The 18570-nt window shown below is 46.1% G+C and overlaps 1 protein-coding gene across 1 annotated transcript in view; it reads left to right on the forward strand.

Moving 5' to 3' along the window:
* TRPM1 (transient receptor potential cation channel subfamily M member 1) overlaps positions 1-18570 on the forward strand; it is a 694024-nt gene that overhangs the window by 586867 nt on the left and 88587 nt on the right. The window contains exons 21-22 of the mRNA XM_078684915.1: positions 633-884; positions 15255-15429. Of these exons, the coding sequence (XP_078541041.1) occupies positions 633-884; positions 15255-15429 (427 nt within the window). The remainder of the gene's footprint in view (positions 1-632; positions 885-15254; positions 15430-18570) is intronic.

Raw genomic sequence — 18570 nt, forward strand, 5'->3', positions numbered from 1 at the left:
GACGTGTCTAGAGATACACAGCACCGGCTGCACCAACAATGGTGAATATTATAGACTTTCAACTAGAGTGAATGGCGTGCACTGCGTTTAGCACAGTTCATCTGGGGGAATTGTGTGCTGGTATGACAGGCAGTGGGCTCCCTTCCCCTTTTGTGATTGTGTCCTGTGATCCGTCCTGCATCAGATGCACACTGTCCAGGCTTCATCAAGTCAATAAAGACATAGGTTATTCCGCAGAGTGGTACCAGACTATGGTTACCAAAATATATTTTGAAGGCAACACAGTGTACTTAATATCATTCACAAAAATATCACACCATTGGAGTTGATAATAGAAATTTTAAACCTCACTGCATAATGCTTTTTTAAAATATAATATTTCTGTTAGACAATATTTTTGATAAGACATGCAAGCGGCCCGCTTCATTCATATTCATTAAGCATCACAATGAGCGACATCAGACATAGCCCCTCCCCTCAGCATCATAGACAAGTCAAAGAAGTACTCAATCAATGGTGCAATCTTTAGCTTATTTTCTGTGGTCTGGTAATGAGGCCCAGTAGGGGGTCCATACACTGTAAACACCTCACCAGTAAACAGCATTGAGGGACTATTTTCTTCTAACCTACAGATTCTGATGTCAGAGCCTGGCAAGCTGAGTCAGAAGGTGAAGGTTTGGCTTCAGGAATATTGGAACATCACCGACATGGTGGCAATTTCGGTGTTTCTAATTGGAGCAATTCTTCGACTTCAAAACCAGCCCTACATGGGTTATGGAAGAGTGATTTACTGTGTGGATATCATCTTCTGGTACATCAGAGTGCTGGACATCTTTGGGGTCAACAAGTACCTGGGACCATATGTCATGATGATCGGAAAGATGGTTAGTGCTTGTTCTTTGTCTGTACACTTTAAAGGTAACTCAGATGATATTTACAAGGCCTTTAGTAACGTTAAGTGTAATGTGAGGAGGTATGCTATAGAACAATAGTACGTAATGAAATAATGACATGAATTTAGATGTGGCTGTAAATCCGTAATGTTTGTCTATTGCTTCAAATATTTATGTAAAATATATTTGCCAGGTGGTTTTGTAACAATGAATGAAATTGACTTGCACATCACTCTCCATCTCTCGTTTTTCTGACCTCCATCTCTACGCCTCGATAGTGTACTTACTCTCTCTTGGCCACTCTCACTCTATGTTTTGCCATGTCAATTTTTCTCTTTTCTGAATTTCTTTTGGCAGTGTTAGAGCTGGCACCATTGGTGTAGGTCTCTCCTGCATTTTTGCCTTTGCCTCCTGTATTTTTGCTGTGTGTAGGACTCTGTTTTGCTGGTATAAATCCTTTGGGCGCTTTGCCACTGCTGTTCAGTGCTGAAGTGCAAGTGCTCCCTTTGTAAATTGTTGTATGGTTTGGTGTTTCCATGATTGGCTGATTTGATTTACTAGTCAGTCCCTTGTACAGTGCACTGTATGTGCCAAGGACCTTTAAATCAAATGCTGCTTGTGGGCTGCAGCACTGATTGTGCCACCCACATATGCAGCCTGTAAAGGTAACTCTGGCCTGTCATTGCAGAGCCTGTGTGCAGTCTAGTCATGTTGACTTGGCAAATGTACCCACTTGCCAGGCCCTAACCTTTCTTTTTCTTACATGTTAGTCACCCCTATGGTGGCCCAAGGTGCCCCTGTGGGCAGAGTGCAGTATGTTTTAAAGGTAGGACATGCCCTGGTGTGTGTGGAATGTCCTTATAGAGAATGACTGCCAATTCGGTTTTCACTATTGCAAGGCTACCTGTTCCCATAGAATAGAATTGGGAGTTTGTTTATAACATCTTATAAACATAACTACCTCTGTGAACAAGGTAGGAAAATAAAGTTTGATATGCCTGAACTCAGAATGTTAAAATGCATCTTTTAGTGAGGGTGATTTTTACATTCTTTGTTTGAAAATACCACTTTTAGAAAGTAGGTATTGTCTTGCTTAGCCATCCAGGTGCCTCTGCTGTGGGTTGACTGTCGGGGTTTGGAGTGTCAGGAGCTGGAGAGGAGCAGTGGCTCCAGAGAGCCTGATGATTAGGGCTGGGCTGAATAGACCTGGGCTGAATTTAGAGTAGGGGAGGAGATTTCCTTTAAGCTGAATGGGCCTGGTCTGCCTTCCACAATACTGTCTCCACTTCCTGCCAAGAGGCTGCACCAGAGAGGACAGAACTGGTTTTGACCAAGCACAGGGCTTCTCTGCCACCAGAGATCAAAGTATTTTGTAGTATAAATATTTGGGCCCAGACCCCAGAACTTTGGATCACTTCTGGGAAATCAAGAGGAACCTTTGCCAAGGAGAAGAGGCGGAGAAGCTGAGGAGGAATACTGCCCCTGTGCTCTCTGCTGTCTGGGGTTGGCCTGCAATGGCTACTTGCTGCCAAGGAAAGAAGAAAAGCAATTTGCTGTTTGCTGTGTCCCCTGCTTGAGGAAGATCTCCAATGGCTTTAATTGAGCTTGTCTCCTGTTCTGAAGTCTTAGGGACACAAAGACGTTGCCATCAGCTCCCCTGAACTTCCTTGCTGGGAGTTCTGACCTGCTCAGAGGTGCCTGCTGTTGTTTTGGACCTCTGGAAGCTGTTTGCCGCTGGGAGCTGGAGAAGTAACGCAACTTCCCGAAGCGAGACTCATCCGCACCTATTTCCAATGCATCGCCGAAGAAATCGTCGCAGCGCCCTTCCGTGGCTCGAGATCTCGCCACATGCTGCATCGAGTGCAAAGATCTGTGAAGTCCGACATCACCACACTGATTTTGACGCAAGGCCTGCTGTGCAGTTTCAATAATCCACGTATCGTTCCGGATCATCGCATTGCATCGATGTCCCAAGTTTGGCACATTGTTGGGGGACGCAGTAAGAAAATGACGCATCACCTTCCCACACAGTAAGAAACTGACGCATCACCTCCTCTTCGGTAAGGGACCCACACATCACCTCACCTGCTCAGCAGTAAGAAACCAACGCATCACCTACCCCGGAGCAAGGAACCAACGCATCACCTTCCCTGAGTGTAAGGAACCAACGCATCACCTCCCTGCGGCCTGTTTGTTTGCGTGATGCATTCAAGGTACTTTGTGCGAAAAATGTTGCATCTGCAATTTGCTTTGAACCGAACTATTTCTACCATCTGAAAGTCACATTTTTAGTACTGTATTGTGGATTTTTGTCGTTTGGTCTTGTTTTGGTTTAATAAAGATTACTTATTTTTCTAAACTGGTGTGGTGTCCATTTGTAGTGTTTTCACTGTATTACTGTATGTGTTCACAAATGCTTTACACACTGCCTCTGAGATAAGCCTGTCTGCTCGTGCCAAGCTACCAAGAGGGTGATCAGGGATTATTTTAGGAGTGTATCCCCCTTACCCTGACTAGAAGGGTCCCTATGTGGACACAGGTACCTACCTCTTCCAACTAGAGACCCCCATTTCTAACAGGCAGCATTATCTAAGTGATTCAACTAGCCCCACTCCTCCTCTTCTGTGACTAGCTGTTTTTTATCCTTCTATATACGTTACTGTTGCAATTTATTTTTATGTTTGAAAGAAGGGGAATATATATGATGTGATACTTTTATCTTCAGATTATTTAGGCTGCAGGCCCGGACTGACTGTTGCGGGCACCGGGCAATCCCCCGGTGCGCCGCAAGGGTGGGGGGCGGTTTTGGGCCCCTGGGGGCCATTCTTGTTACAAGGCAGTTTATGCAGCATAGCTGCAAAATCACCCTGTAACAAAATCGGCCAAAAACCGGCCCCGACAAAGAGCTCGGTCGCACCCCCAACCTCCCCCAGGGGGGCCGGCCGAGCACTTTGCCGGGGCCGGTTTTGGTTCCCAGTCCGGCCCTGTTAGGCTGTTTGATTAATGGCTAGCTAAACTCTTCAGATTTAGCATTTGATATTTCTTAGGAAAGGAAAGCATTGAAAAAGACATAGATGCAGGGCCTGATTGAAGTTGGGCGGCGTAGGGGATCTGGAATTACAACAAAGGGAATGACCAATTTCTGCTAGAAACTCTTCCCTTGCACCGTCCAATTAAATTGATTTATGCGGAAGCAAATTTACCGGGTAAACATTTATACGCGGATCGCTACACCCAGTGGAGACCATTTATTTTAGAAAAGAGGGGGGGTGGGCGGGACACCCCAGCACACATACATATACACACTCACAACCATGCATTCACTGACGTGCACACACACACGCACACATCCATTCACAACACTCATTGCCAAATATTCAAACAAACACGCACGCACCATACATTAATTTAAAAAAAAAAAGAAAATCACACTTACCTGCAGCTCTGCTTCAGAGGTCCCAGGAGGCTTGAGACTGCTGCCTTCACTCATTGGTTGACCCGAGGTTAGCCAGTGAGGGATGGCAGCAGTCCCTATGTTGTCACTGAGTGGGATGGGGTCAGTGAGAGTGCTGACCCCACTTTGTGATGAACTGCCACTGATTGACACTCGACCCTAGGCGCTTCAAGGCTTAAAACTGATGCACCCCAGTGTGAGGCAATGAGTGACACATTACCTCATCATGAGGGGGAAGGCCTTGAGGTGCTTTGCTGAGCTGAGGAGGTCAATCCCAGAGTAGCTGTGACTTCTTCAACCCAGCAAAGTTCAGCTCAGGCAGCCAGGAACCTGCGCATTTAGCGCATGTCTAGCTTCTGTCCACCTGACCTGAAAATGAACAGTGTCTGTCAGGCAAACCTTTCCTCAGCCTGACAGACACTGTTCTTGAAGGGCAAAAGGTGAAGGAGTGGCCCCTCAGCCCAAAATGACCGGCCGCAGCTGGCTACTCCATGTGGAGTAACATGGCTTTTCACATCCTAGCCCTAGATTTGCTCTCACCTTTTGTATTCTTTGCAGTATCTGATTCCTCCCGATAGTTTAGTGCCTTGACTCCTTTTTGTATTGATTCTGCTTTAGAAATTCTTTTAATTTGATTTCACATCTGGACTCGTTGTGGACTCAGAAGAAGGACTGCTGTGCTGCTTCGCTGCCCTGCTACCCTATTGTCTGAATGAGAAGGACTGGCCCTTCATCTTTAACCCAGGCCAGCAGAGTGACTCCAAGGGCTCGTTGGCTGGCTACCTGATCAGAGACTACATGACAGAACAGGCTCCAGCAACTTTGAATCCACCTCTCAAATGATGTCATCCCAGTCTTGGACCCTTGGAAGTGGGCCAGAAGGTGCTCCGCCATCCCAGCTACAGCCCCATCAGAACCGTCACAACGTAATGTATTGCCTCACAGAACTCTGCATCAGAACCGCTGCACTGTGCATCGCCCGAAGCAGGACTGTACACCACAGCCATACCATAACCTCCGCAGGTCTTCGCAAAGCAAGACTGAATTTCTTCAGAATCAGCCGGTGCACTGCACATCTTCGATGCTGACCCCTCATTGATGGCATCCTCTGTGACAAAGCAGGACCTTACTGCACAGCCTTGCAGCTTACAGAATCACATGCTCTGCGACGCCTCTATACACCAGGAACCTCCGAAGCATCCTTGATGCGGTATCTCGCAACGCTCTGCAAACAGGATTTCAGGGTCTCTTGTTCAGAGGGGCCTAACTTGGTCATTGTAGCCGGACTGTACTCCATCGGCCTTAACTTGTGACCTTGTCCCAATCGGTGCGACCAGATAACCACAGTTGGGTCTTTGTGCTTTCCACAACCATTTTCAGTTGAATCTTCGAAATTGCATATCTCTGGTTCTACTGCTCGATTTTTTTTTGTCATTTTTTGTCAAATAATGTAGTTAATGTTGCTCAAAATAATGGAGCTTTCCGAGCCAGCGATTATTAAAGAGATTGGAAAGCTGAAAGGGTTTGAGGCCTGGGACCGTATCGGTATCTCTAAGGTATGAGACTTGATTGAGGACGGAGCCCTGATGTCCATGCGTCTCTTCAAAGGGAATTTCTAACTCCATGAATTGCTGAGCTACAAATACGTGGAGCTTACTCATGCTTGGAAAGCTGAAAACATTCCCACAGATGTTTGGGATTATGAACCTTGAAAGGTACCTCCTGGTGGGAGAAATACTGGAGAAAGCTGTTTCCACTGTATAGAAAACCATTAATAATAATATGCCTAACACCCTAGTGAAACTAGGATGGAAGTGGGAGAACTAGATGGATGACTTAGAAGGTCTGGACTGGGAAGCTGCGTAAATGTTCCCACGAGAAGTGGTGATTAAATCCTGTCTGCAACTAATTCATATCAAAATCCTCCACCAGACTTACTATGATAGAACTTGCCTTCAATAAGTAGGCAGAGCGACCACCCCTGAATGTCTGAGATGCAACGGGCAGCGAGGAGATTTTTTTCATACATTAAGGAAATGGCCAGCCACATTTGGTGAAAAGTACTCCTAGAACTAAGTAAAGTTATAGGGATGACACTACCTGAAGACCCCAAATGTATACTTTTAGGCATACCCAATGATATAGACCTTTCACTAAATGAAATTATTATTTTGCAACTTGAGTTTAGTAATAGCAAAGAAAGACCTGGCCAAACACTGGGAGGGGGAGGTGGGGAAGGGGCAGCGGAAAGAGTTACATATAAGAGTAGGAGCCGTCAGCGTAAGTTTCACAAAGTGGTGGATAGCACATTAATATTTTAATCAGTCTGGGAATACTTGCAAGCACATCTAGGTGTTATCAAGTCAATATAACCCTACAGCATCAGCAACATGGCCACACATAAGTCTTTTGAGCTTCTTTCTTGTCATGCTCTCAATCTGCAAAATATCTCATCTACTGACCAGCAGCCAGGATCCACAAAGAGTTTATAGAACAAATGTCAAACATCATCACCTCTGCCTCCATCCACCCTTCAATATGCCAGCCAGCTCCAGCACCAAAACAGTGAAGGAAGACAACTCTTTATTCAACGCCCTAGATATAAAACACCTCATTGCCAACTCAACTTACACCAAAAGTTACATATTGCACCTCATTCACCCACTGTACAGTGTCAGCCATCCATACTCCTCAAGTGATCACCTCCATCACATAACACATGCCACATAGTGGCAGGAGAATAAAGGAAACGTTACATTTCACTCTTTTAAGAACGTCCATCTAGAAGATTTCCAAGAAGAACTAAGAAGAACTAGGCAAGTGGCCCCCTCAACAGAGTCCACAGCCTTCACAACACCTACAAAACCACTTTGAAGAATCACATTAAATGCTATCTATGCGCCTCTGAAAACTCGCACATCCAAGTCTAGGCCATCAGCACCCTTGCAAACCTAGGAACTTACCCAAAGCAAGTGTGGCATATAAAGACAGTAGAAGAAATGGAAAAGATCAGAATTCCAGGAGGATTGTACGCTTCTGAAATCACTCCATTCCAACTGTTCTTTCATCACCACAGCTTAAGACAAATACTACAACATCACAATTGATGTTGCAATCAACCTTGCCAGGTAAGTCGCTCCCCCCCGCTGCAGCTCTACCAGCGCTTGTGCCCGCATCCTTCTGTTTTTGCCCATTCCTGGGTGCTGTTTTCCCTTGCCCCCGCACACTGCTCAATTTCCTGCCACTGCTGCCCCTGCGGCCCTGCCCCCCCACGCCCATTCGCCGTCCCCTGCCTCCCGCCTCCCAGCTGCTCCTCCCTCCCAGCTCCCCTTCAAATGGTGCCAGTGGCGTGGCCGCGCAGCGGAAACGCGCAGCGGGCGGCCTGCTGGCGCGCCAAAGGCGCACCTAAGGCAAGCCCGTCTGCGCCCATCCGTGCCTGGACCGCGCCCAGCACCAGAACTCCTGGACCCCGCGAATGCCACGACGCCAGACTCCACTACGACGCCAGCAGCCTCCACGCACTCAATGCCGGCTAACCACACCGGCTTTCAGGCCACCCTGAAACGGACCCACGGACCCTTCTCCTGCCACACCTGCAGCTTCACCTGCGACAGACCCACTAAACCTCCAAGGACTGGACCCAACCACCTCCGCTACATACTCCTCAACACCCGACATCGCCATAGCCATTCCGGACAGCTACAAGATCACCTGCAGGGATCGCGGCAATGGAACCGGAGGAGGAATAGCCATCGTCCACAAGTCCATCCTCAAGGTCGCCACCCACGCAGATGAACACCTGCACTTCCGGATCCACACCGACCCCAACACCACCCTCAGAGGAACACTCATCTACAGTTACCCCGGGCTCAGTTCAGCGACTCGATCGCCGACCTGGCCAGCACCCACGCACTCGCTTCCATGGACTACAAAATCTCCTCGGGCACCTGAACTTCCACCTCGAGAACAACAACAACACCAACTCCGCCACGCTGATCGCCAACCTCCACCTCAAACAACTCGTCACCGTACCCACCCACGCCGCCGGCCACACGCTGGACCCAGTCATCTCCACAGGCACCCACATCACCTTCGACTACACCACCGAACTCCACTGGACCGACCACCGCTGCATTCATTTCACCTTCAAGAAACCAACCACGCACCACCGCACCCAACAGCTGCCTCGTCGCTCCTGGAGCAAAGTCACCGAAGACTGGCTGATCACCACCCTCGCCCAGAACCCACCCACGGACCCCACTAACCCAGACGCCACAGCCCGCAACCTCAGACAGTGGATCGAGGACTGCGCCAACACCCTCGCCCCGCTCAACAAAAACCCTCCAACAACCACGCCAGCAAGAGAGCCACCTGGTTCACCGACGAGCTCCAGACCTCCAAGCATGAATGCCGGAAACTGGAGAAAATATGGCTCAATGAACGCACACCGGACAACCACGTAGCCCACAAGGACGCCACCCACAGACATCACCACCTCATCAGATTAGCCAAGAGATTTTGCTTGGACCGCTTGGACAACAACGCACACGACAGCAAAGAGCTCTTCAGCATTGTAAAGGAAGTCTCCAACCCCAGCGCCAACGCCAATGACATCCCGCCCTCACAAGAACTGTGCGACTCACTAGCCATCTACTTCCACCGCAAGATCGCTGACATCCACAACAGCTTCAACACCACAGCCGCCCCGACTACGCCAGACTCCACCTCCCCTGCAAACACCACCAGCGCCATCCGCCTAACCTCCTGGTCCAACAGCAACGACGACGAGACACGCAAGGTCATGAACTCCATCCACTCAGGATCTCCATCAGACCAGTGCTCACACCAGGTATTCAACAAAGCAGACGCAGCCATCGCACCCCAACTACGGAAGGTCATCAACATCTCCTTCGAAACAGCGTAATTCCCGGAATGATGGAAGCACGCCGAAATCAATGCCATCCTCAAGAAGCCCAAGGCAGACCCCAATGACCTAAAGAACTTCAGGCCAATCTCCCTGCTCCCGTTCCCGGCAAAGGTCATCGAGAAAAACGTCAACAGGCAATTGGTCCACCACCTGGAAGACAACAACATCTTGGAGCCGTCCCAGTCCGGATTCAGACGAAACCACAGCACCGAGACAGCCCTCATCGCCGCCACAGACGATATCAGGTGCCAACAAGACAACGGCGAAACATCAGCCCTCATCGTCCTAGACCTGTCAGCCGCCTTCGACACGGTCTGCCATTGCACTTTAAAGACACGCCTCCTAGAAGCCGGAATCCAAGAGAAGGCTCTTGACTGGACCACATCCTTCCTCTCCAGGCAGAACCCAGAGCGTCCGCCTCCCATCCTTCCGATCCAAAGCCACCAACATCATCGGCGGCGTCCCCCAGGGCTCATCCCTCAGCCCGACGCTGTTCAACATCTACATGGCCCCCCTCGCACAAGTGGCCCGCCAGCACGACCTCAACATCATCTCCTACGCCGACGACACCCAGCTCATCCTCTCCCTCACCATGGACCCTCACACCGCCAAAACCAACCTCCATGAGGGAATGAAGGCCGTCGCCGACTGGATGAGGAGCAGCCGTCTGAAGCTGAACTCGGACAAGACGGAGGTACTCATCCTCGGACCCACCCCCTCAGCCTGGAACGACACCTGGTGGCCGACCATACTAGGAACAGCACCAACACCCACCGACCATGCACGCAACCTAGGATTCATCCTCGACTCCTCCCTCTCATTGGCTAAGCAGGTCACGCCGTCTCCTCCTCCTGCTACAACACCCTCCACATGCTCCGAAGGATCTACAAGTGGATCCCGACCAAAAATAGAAGAACGGTGACATATGGCCTCATCAGCAGCAGACTGGACTATGGCAACGCACTCTACGCAGGAATCCCAGCCAAATATCTACAACAACTACATCGTATCCAAAACGCCTCCACCCGACTGATGGTCAACGTCCCCCGACGCAGCCACATCACCCCCCACCTGAGAGACCTACACTGGCTCACCGTCGACAAGCGGATCACCTTCAAACTCCTCACCCACGCACACAAAGCACTCCATAATGCGGGACCAGCCTACCTTAACAGCAGACTCAGCTTCCACACCCCCAACCGCCAGCTCTGCTCCGCCAGCCTCGCCCTCGCCACTGTCCCACACATCCAACAATCGACCTCCGGCGGCAGATCCTTCTCCTACCTTGCCGCCAAGACCTGGAACACCCTCCCTCCCCACATACGGCAGACCCAAGACCTACTCGGCTTCAGAAGACTCCTCAAGACCTGGCTCTTCGAGCTGTAGCAGCACCCCCTCCCCTCAGCGCCTTGAGACTCTCACGGGTAAGTAGTGCACTCTACAAGTACTCTGATTGATTGATTGATTCAGCAGATTCAAAGTCTTCTTTATGGCTGTCAATGTGCCAACCCCATCCTAGAACCCGCTATCCCACAAAAATCTGACAAATGCAACACTATCGACAGCTTCTTCACAGAGAAAGTCAATGCAATCAGATATCATAATACCAGCTCCTCAGCGTCGTCCACGTCATCACCTATGCTCAGTCGCCACACCACTAACTGGTTAGTGTTCAACACTATCTCCCAACGACTTCTCTAGCATTCTGTACTCGATCAAAGCCACCTCCTTCAAATATGACATGCTTCGCTCTGCCATCAACAAGTCTCTGCATTGTCAACCCATTATCAGTGCCTCACTAACCCAGGACACCTTCTCAGATAGGCTCCAGACCAGACATATGCTCCCCTTGGTTAAAATGCCTGCACTGGACCAACCAACCAACTTGCTAATTTCTGTCCTGTAACCCACATCCCATAATTTAAAAAAATATTTTAGGAAGGGAGATACCACTCAGCTACAAGAGCATCAACATCAAGATTATTAATTACAGTGCAGACCACCCTGCAATATAGAAACTGCCATACTCTAAGTAGTCAACGAAAACCTCTTCCTCAACAACAAAATGATCTTTGCCTCTTGGTCCTGCTCAACCTCTCCACATGTTTCTACACCATCGGCTATCCAGGATTGATCCACATCCTGGAAACGCAAATGGGCTTTACTGGCACAAGCCTGTGATGGTTCACGTCCTACCTCACCAACTAACCAACTAACAGGAAACTCCTTCAGAGTGGAACTACCAGATCCCAGACTCTCCCTGTCACCTGTGAACCAAGAGGTCCATATATAGGCTGAAAATGATAGGTGAAAGGATGGAACACTGGCATAATTTTCAACCTTTACGTAGACCGGTTGGGAGCCAGCTGGCATTACAGCAACATCAAAATCAACTAGTATCCTAACAACACCCAATTCTATCTCAAAATCTCCTCAACCAGTGGCATACAGTGTCTCCTCGTGTGTTTATCAATAAAACTAAACATTCTCTGCTTCAGTCATGGCTCTCCAACTTAAACGTAGCAGACTTAACACACCAACAGACCAAGTCTTTCATATGCCTCCTCAATTCAAATCTCTCACTCAAACAAGACATTACCAAGAAGACCAAAACAGCCTGGTTCCAAACCCCTCTCATGAAGATGTGACACCTTTTCCCCCTGGTAAAGACATCAGAATGACAATTTAAGCCCTTGTCCTTTCCTGCCTAGTTGGAAGAATAACCTTCCCCAGCAGCATCCCAGAGACAACAACTCACTCACCTATGACAACATTCCCTCCTAAAAGGAATCCTTCATACACACACACATCATCAAGCAGCTGAAGAAATCTGACCACATCACCCTCACACTTCTGGATTTACACTATATACTCCTTCTAGCCCGGATCAACTTCAAGCTCAGATGCATTACATACAAGGCCCGCTACATCAATACCGCTATGTAACTATCTAACAAACTAAAAATATCTAGAGGCCAGTGCCAGACAAGGAGCTCCGACATCACCAAATAAAAACCTAAACAAATCAGGAAGTAGAAAACAAGACATGCCTTCTCACATAACACCCCTGGAGTCTTGAACAACATCCTCTCAAACATCACAACAGCACCAATCCTATTACAAATCAGTTGGAAACGAAAAATTCTCCTCTGACTCAACACTACTTAACATAGACTGAAGTTTCACCCTTTACTACTAGCTCTACCCCCTTCCTCTGTCCTCCTACCCATGTATCCCCAATGTATTTACCCTCATGTCGGCATCCTGTTGCTTGCCAGCTAGGCTGGCATTTTTGAAATACCAAAACATGCAAACAACATACAGCTGAGTCATTGTTGGTGTTTATGTAAGTGAGCATTGGCATTATCAATAGGTCGAGTGATTTGGGAAAGTGAGGTGCACATTTTTAATAGCTGAGTCATTCTAGACATTGATGAAAATTAGTTTAGGGATTCTCAATTGCCGAATTCGTGTCAACATTTAGGGCCCCATGCTTCAAACCAAAAACTGGTCGCAAACAGGCAGATTCTCAGAATCCGCCCCTTTGCCACCGGTATTTTTGCATTTGGGATGCATCATCCCAAATGCAAAAATCGCAGTTTAAGGTATCTCAAAATTGGGATTTCTTAAAGTGCGATTGCATTCAAGGAATCCCAAATTGAGATTCCTTAAATGCAATGCATGAAAGTTAAAAAATTATTGATTTCGCTAATAGGAATAGCAAATTACCATGACGTTGAACTTCATGGTAATTTGCAAAAACTTTGAAAAATGCACTTTTGTGCATTTTTCAAAGTTTCATGTTGCGCACACACATGCCCTTGGGGCATGTGTGTGTGCAACATATGTGCAGAGATCAATTTCAGGGGTGCAACAGGGTGTCATTTTGACACCCTTGCACCCTTGAAATTGCATGAGCAATTTGCGAGTACCTACTGGTACTCATTGCTCACTGCTAATGCAATCTCCAATTCATTCCTATGGGCATGTAGGCCCATAGGAATGAATGGGACGGCATTCCTTAATTGCTACTAGCAATTTGCAAGTAGCAATTAAGGAATGTTTAGGAATCGCTATTTTTATAGCGATTCCTACATGCATAGGCGCTTGCGATTCCTAAATAGCGATTCCTTAAAAATCGCTATTTAGGAATCGCAAAAGCCTACGTTGATGCATGTGCCAGTTAGCCTTTTTCGACATTATCGATAGCTGAGTAAATCTGGGAACTGAAGAAATTGAAATTAGCCTTTATAAATAGTTCACTCAGACTGGTTTTCTTGAATACAAGTTCAGGTATTGTCAATAGTCGAGACAATCTGGGCATTGATGAAACTGAAGGATTATTAATATCTAAGTCAATTGATGTAAATGGATATGGAAAATAACAATATAGAAATCAGCCTGGGAATTAATGAAAGCAGGTTTTGAAATTATCAGAAACCTAGATGGTTAATGGATTTGTGTGAGTGAGTCAGGAAATTACCAAGGTCTTTATACAACCTATGCTTTAGCAGGAGCTGAGTGAGATTGGTTTTCTCCAGAGCTGAGCAAATAGGAGCTTTAGCATAACCTTATTGAGCCTCAGATTTAGTAAGAGGTTTATATTTAGTATGGGCTTGATTTGAGTGAATCTGGTTTTTATGATTAACTAAATTAGTGTTTTTGTTATTAAGAGATGGGAAAGTAAAGGGCGTACAGAGTCAACCATACAATGATCAGTATGTGTGTGCGGGGGGTTTACCAGGAGTTAGGCAAGTCTGGGATCTCTAAAGCTCTAACTAATTATACGCTTTGCCAAGAACTGAGCAGCTTTGAATTTTATCAAGTAGTGGGTAAGGTTGAGTTTTGGTACCATTTGCATGAGTATGGAAACCATTAACAGTTGAGTGAACATGAATTGTACAAGGAACCTAGAATGGCTGGTCTTTCTCAAGAGCATATTGGTTCTTGGCTCTCTCAAGAGCAAAGTGATTTGGGGATTTATCAACAAATTAGTAAATCTGGGCTTTATTTGGGATTATGGCCCTATTTATTGAACATGTAGCAAGTATTTCAGGGCTTTAGTAAGAGTTTGGTAAGTGTCTGTCTTTCTTTCAATAGCTCGATGGGACTGGATGCTATCATGAGCTGAGTGAATCTGGACTTTACTAGGAGCTGAATGAAGTGAGTGCGCCTAGCATGTACCAATAGCCACGTGAATGTGAGAGTTACCAAGATCCAAGTGAGCCTTAGCTAATGCAAGAATTGAGTGTGGACTTTATTGATATCTTGGTAGGCTTAAATATACCAAGAGTTGATGAGCTTGGAATTTATTGGAATGTAAATAAGTTTGGGATTGATCAAGATCGGGAGTAGGACCATCACTTAGAGGTGAATATGTCTGGATTTTACAAAAGCCAAGTGAACCACAGAATTATCTATAATGAAGTGAGTATACACTAAAACTAGTCAGCATAGTAAAAAAATTCTGAAATGCATTTAGTAGATGTAATCTTCAAATTTAAAGATAACAGAGAACTTCGGTAAATTCCTAGTTCCACCGGCCTGAGGCCAATTTTGCTGGGCCTCTGGTCTCACCCCCGTTAATGTCTTCCAACTGACTGTAGTCAATCCTTTATTCACCAGCCTTGTACCACTTCATACATTAAACAGATATATTACAATAAAAGATTAAAAGCTCTTATTTACTAAAACATATTGCCATACCGCCCTTTGAACATTTAGGAGATAAAACCCCTTCAAAAAGGTCAAGGGACTGTATATGGCGTTTAATAAAGCATGTTCAGTTACATTCTCTATAAGTGTGTCTACTTGTGTACTCTATGCAAAAGGAAGTGATATTTCTTAATAGAGTCAGCTGCTGGAAAAATGGATGCCCCTTATTGGTCAGTCTAGTAGCTAATAATTCTCTTATGTGCCTCCATAAAGACATAGTCCTAGCGTTGTTACAGAGACACCATTGTTGTGTTTTTTTTCACAGATGATTGACATGCTCTACTTTGTGGTCATCATGCTTGTGGTGCTAATGAGCTTCGGAGTGGCCCGCCAAGCTATCCTGCATCCCGAAGAGGAGCCCTCCTGGAGATTAGCCCGCAACATCTTCTACATGCCCTACTGGATGATCTATGGGGAGGTGTTTGCAGACCAGATAGACCGTAAGACTAGAGTTCATAGTAAGATTTTGTTTCCTGTTTCTCAGGGATGTAAGATCCACATTAACATTTTCATTTACAAACAACAGACGAGTGGTGTTTATATGTTGGCATTAGATTAACAACTGGAAATCTATTGTTTAGAACTCATTTAAATGGTTTACCTTGCAAACTATGTGCATAATGAGGAAGGACATAACAAAGGTGACATACGAAATGCTGATCATGAAATGTCAAAATACACTTTCAAAATGTCTTGAATTATCAATAGATGAATTCCTCCCAGGAACTTACTGATCAATTAAGATGTAAGTATGAGCTGTGTAGTTATGTAGTGAGTCTGTCTATTTTGTAGGAATGCTAGGAGGAAAAAAGGCCCTGAAAAACCTGAGGTGATCTACTGTAGGGTCACTTGAACTCAACTTATGCAGGGGATCTTCCCTCTGCCTTCATGTATACAGGGTTGGGAAACACGGGCTATCACTTGGAATGAATTGCGTGGATTTCAGAATACGAACACCATGCTTTACATGGGATAGAATTGGAATACTTGAGATGTATAATGAATTGGGGCCATCTTGGATGCATAGTAGCAGGTGTAGTATGCTTTGAGCCTTTATTACATGCACTGACAACTTACAACCCCAACACGAGCCAGGAGGGGGATGGGCACAATCCAGGAGTACACTGACCAGAAGTGAAATCTTCTCTGCCAGCTGCAGAGCATAAAATAAGAGTTCACGTGTGCTCTGTTGCAGTTGTAGTGTTTATGCATCATCGGCCCAGGCTCATCTACGTCCCTGAAACAAAGCTTATGCTGAGTAAGCTCTGATTTGTAACTTATAATTCATAGTGATAATAGGCATGGTCAGTCGCCTCTTACTAGACGATGACTGTTTCTGAAATATGCTTCTTTAGTTAACCTTCCATTGACGTCTGAGATTTAGAAATGGGAATTCAAGATTAGAGCAATGTTCCTGAAGGCTGAAGTGCCTTAAGAGCTAAAAGTACCAAGACAAGATAGAACTGTTGAAAACGTGGTCAGTGGTTGTGATTTGTTTAGTGCAAACACAATGAGGAAGTTAGAGGTAAAACATCGAGGCACCTCCTCCTATCATTAACCTATACACTCACATTTCTGCCGTGAATGATGCTCAAACTATGTACTTTAAACAGATGTTTTATACACTTTGGGGCAAAGAAGTCACGCAACACAGCGCAGCAGTCAAAAAAGCTGTACTGTGTTGTGTGACAGGGAGGCAGCAGGAGAGCATCCTATCTACAGAGACATGGCCCTCTCCTCCACTCTCCCTAGCTCCAGTGCTGATTTCAGCTGCCGTGTGCCAGGCACATACCTTACTTAGCACCATAGCACTAAAGATGTGTGTCTGCGTTGCATAGGCTTTGTACGGGAAGAGTACACTTGCTGTACAAAATACTATGCCTAGACAAGTTCAATCACTTTCCCACTTTGCATGTGTGCTGCAGATGGTGTTAACTTTTGGCACTAAACCCTGTCTACTATTGTTTGTAGATAGGGTTTTGCGTCAAAGGCATGGGTGGTTGCCTGGGAATGCCCGTGTACCACCCATGTTTATTTGCTCTTTGGTAAGACTATCAGGGGCTTCAGAATTATATCAGAGTCACCCTTCGACCTTTGAAAGGGTGCATTCTTCAGTTTGTTGGTATCTTAAATCTGACCCGTGAGGTTAATGGAAACCATTAGGTTTGATCCAGACTTGAAAGCTTGTTTAATCCCTTTGGCAAGGACCGTACTTATGCTGCACGTGTCCATCATTATTACCGCCCTGTTTGCCACATTCCCACTTGAAGGCTCACACTGACTTCCGTGCTAGTAGAGTGGCAATGAAGTCTGAAGTGTTGTGTGGCCATTTGTTTCAGAGGTCCAGTGCTGATTTCAGCTGCCGTGTGCCAGGTACATACCTTACTTAGCACCATAGCACTAAAGATGTGTGTCTGCGTTGCATAGGCTTTGTACGGGAAGGGTACACTTGCTGTACAAAATACTATGCCTAGACAAGTTCAATCACTTTCCCACTTTGCATGTGTGCTGCAGATGGTGTTAACTTTTGGCACTAAACCCTGTCTACTATTGTTTGTAGATAGGGTTTTGCGTCAAAGGCATGGGTGGTTGCCTGGGAATGCCCGTGTACCACCCATGTTTATTTGCTCTTTGGTAAGACTATCAGGGGCTTCAGAATTATATCAGAGTCACCCTTCGACCTTTGAAAGGGTGCATTCTTCAGTTTGTTGGTATCTTAAATCTGACCCGTGAGGTTAATGGAAACCATTAGGTTTGATCCAGACTTGAAAGCTTATTTAATCACTTTGGCAAGGACCGTACTTATGCTGCACGTGTCCATCATTATTACCGCCCTGTTTGCCACATTCCCACTTGAAGGCTCACACTGACTTCCGTGCTAGTAGAGTGGCAATGAAGTCTGAAGTGTTGTGTGGCCATTTGCTTCAGAGGTCTATGTTGTTCCTTTTGCTGTTTAGTTCATATGTTAGACTTGCGAAGTTGTTGAAGGCCAGGCCTGATCTGTTATGTCATTAACTTTATTTGTTATACTGAGATCCGGGCTGCATTCCAGACTAGCCCTGAGCAAGTACTCCATATTTTATCTGTCGGCTGTAATTAGATGGATACAAGAGATGTAGCTAAAGCTTGATATGGATAAAGGCAAATTGATGATAAAAAATGTCAAATATCAATTATGGGTGGGAAACAGCAAGGAGTGCTCCTATTAATAATGTGACCAATCCTTTCACGCTAAAGCCAATTTTCTATATTTTCAATATTTAATATATTTTCAATAATTAGCCTAATAGTTAGTTTACACAAGGTCTACGATGGAGCCTGTCTTTTGTCATCTGAGAGTTCTGTAGTCACTAAGTAGAGTTTGGGAGATGGTTACTCCATCAAAAAAGTGTGGAATGATTTGTCTGTCCTAATGTGGTTACGCAGTTCTGTTTAGAGTCAGGGAAAGTATGCCATTTGGCCCTCATGGTTTGGGGTGCTCTTTTCCACTTCTGGACCATGAGGGGAAAACTGGTGGTCCCTAAGAGGAAGTCCAAGAAAAGATCATCCCACACTGTAAGAAACATTTATATTTTATTTTT

Source organism: Lissotriton helveticus, chromosome 3_2, assembly GCF_964261635.1.
Source record: "Lissotriton helveticus chromosome 3_2, aLisHel1.1, whole genome shotgun sequence".
Lineage (NCBI taxonomy): Eukaryota > Metazoa > Chordata > Amphibia > Caudata > Salamandridae > Lissotriton > Lissotriton helveticus.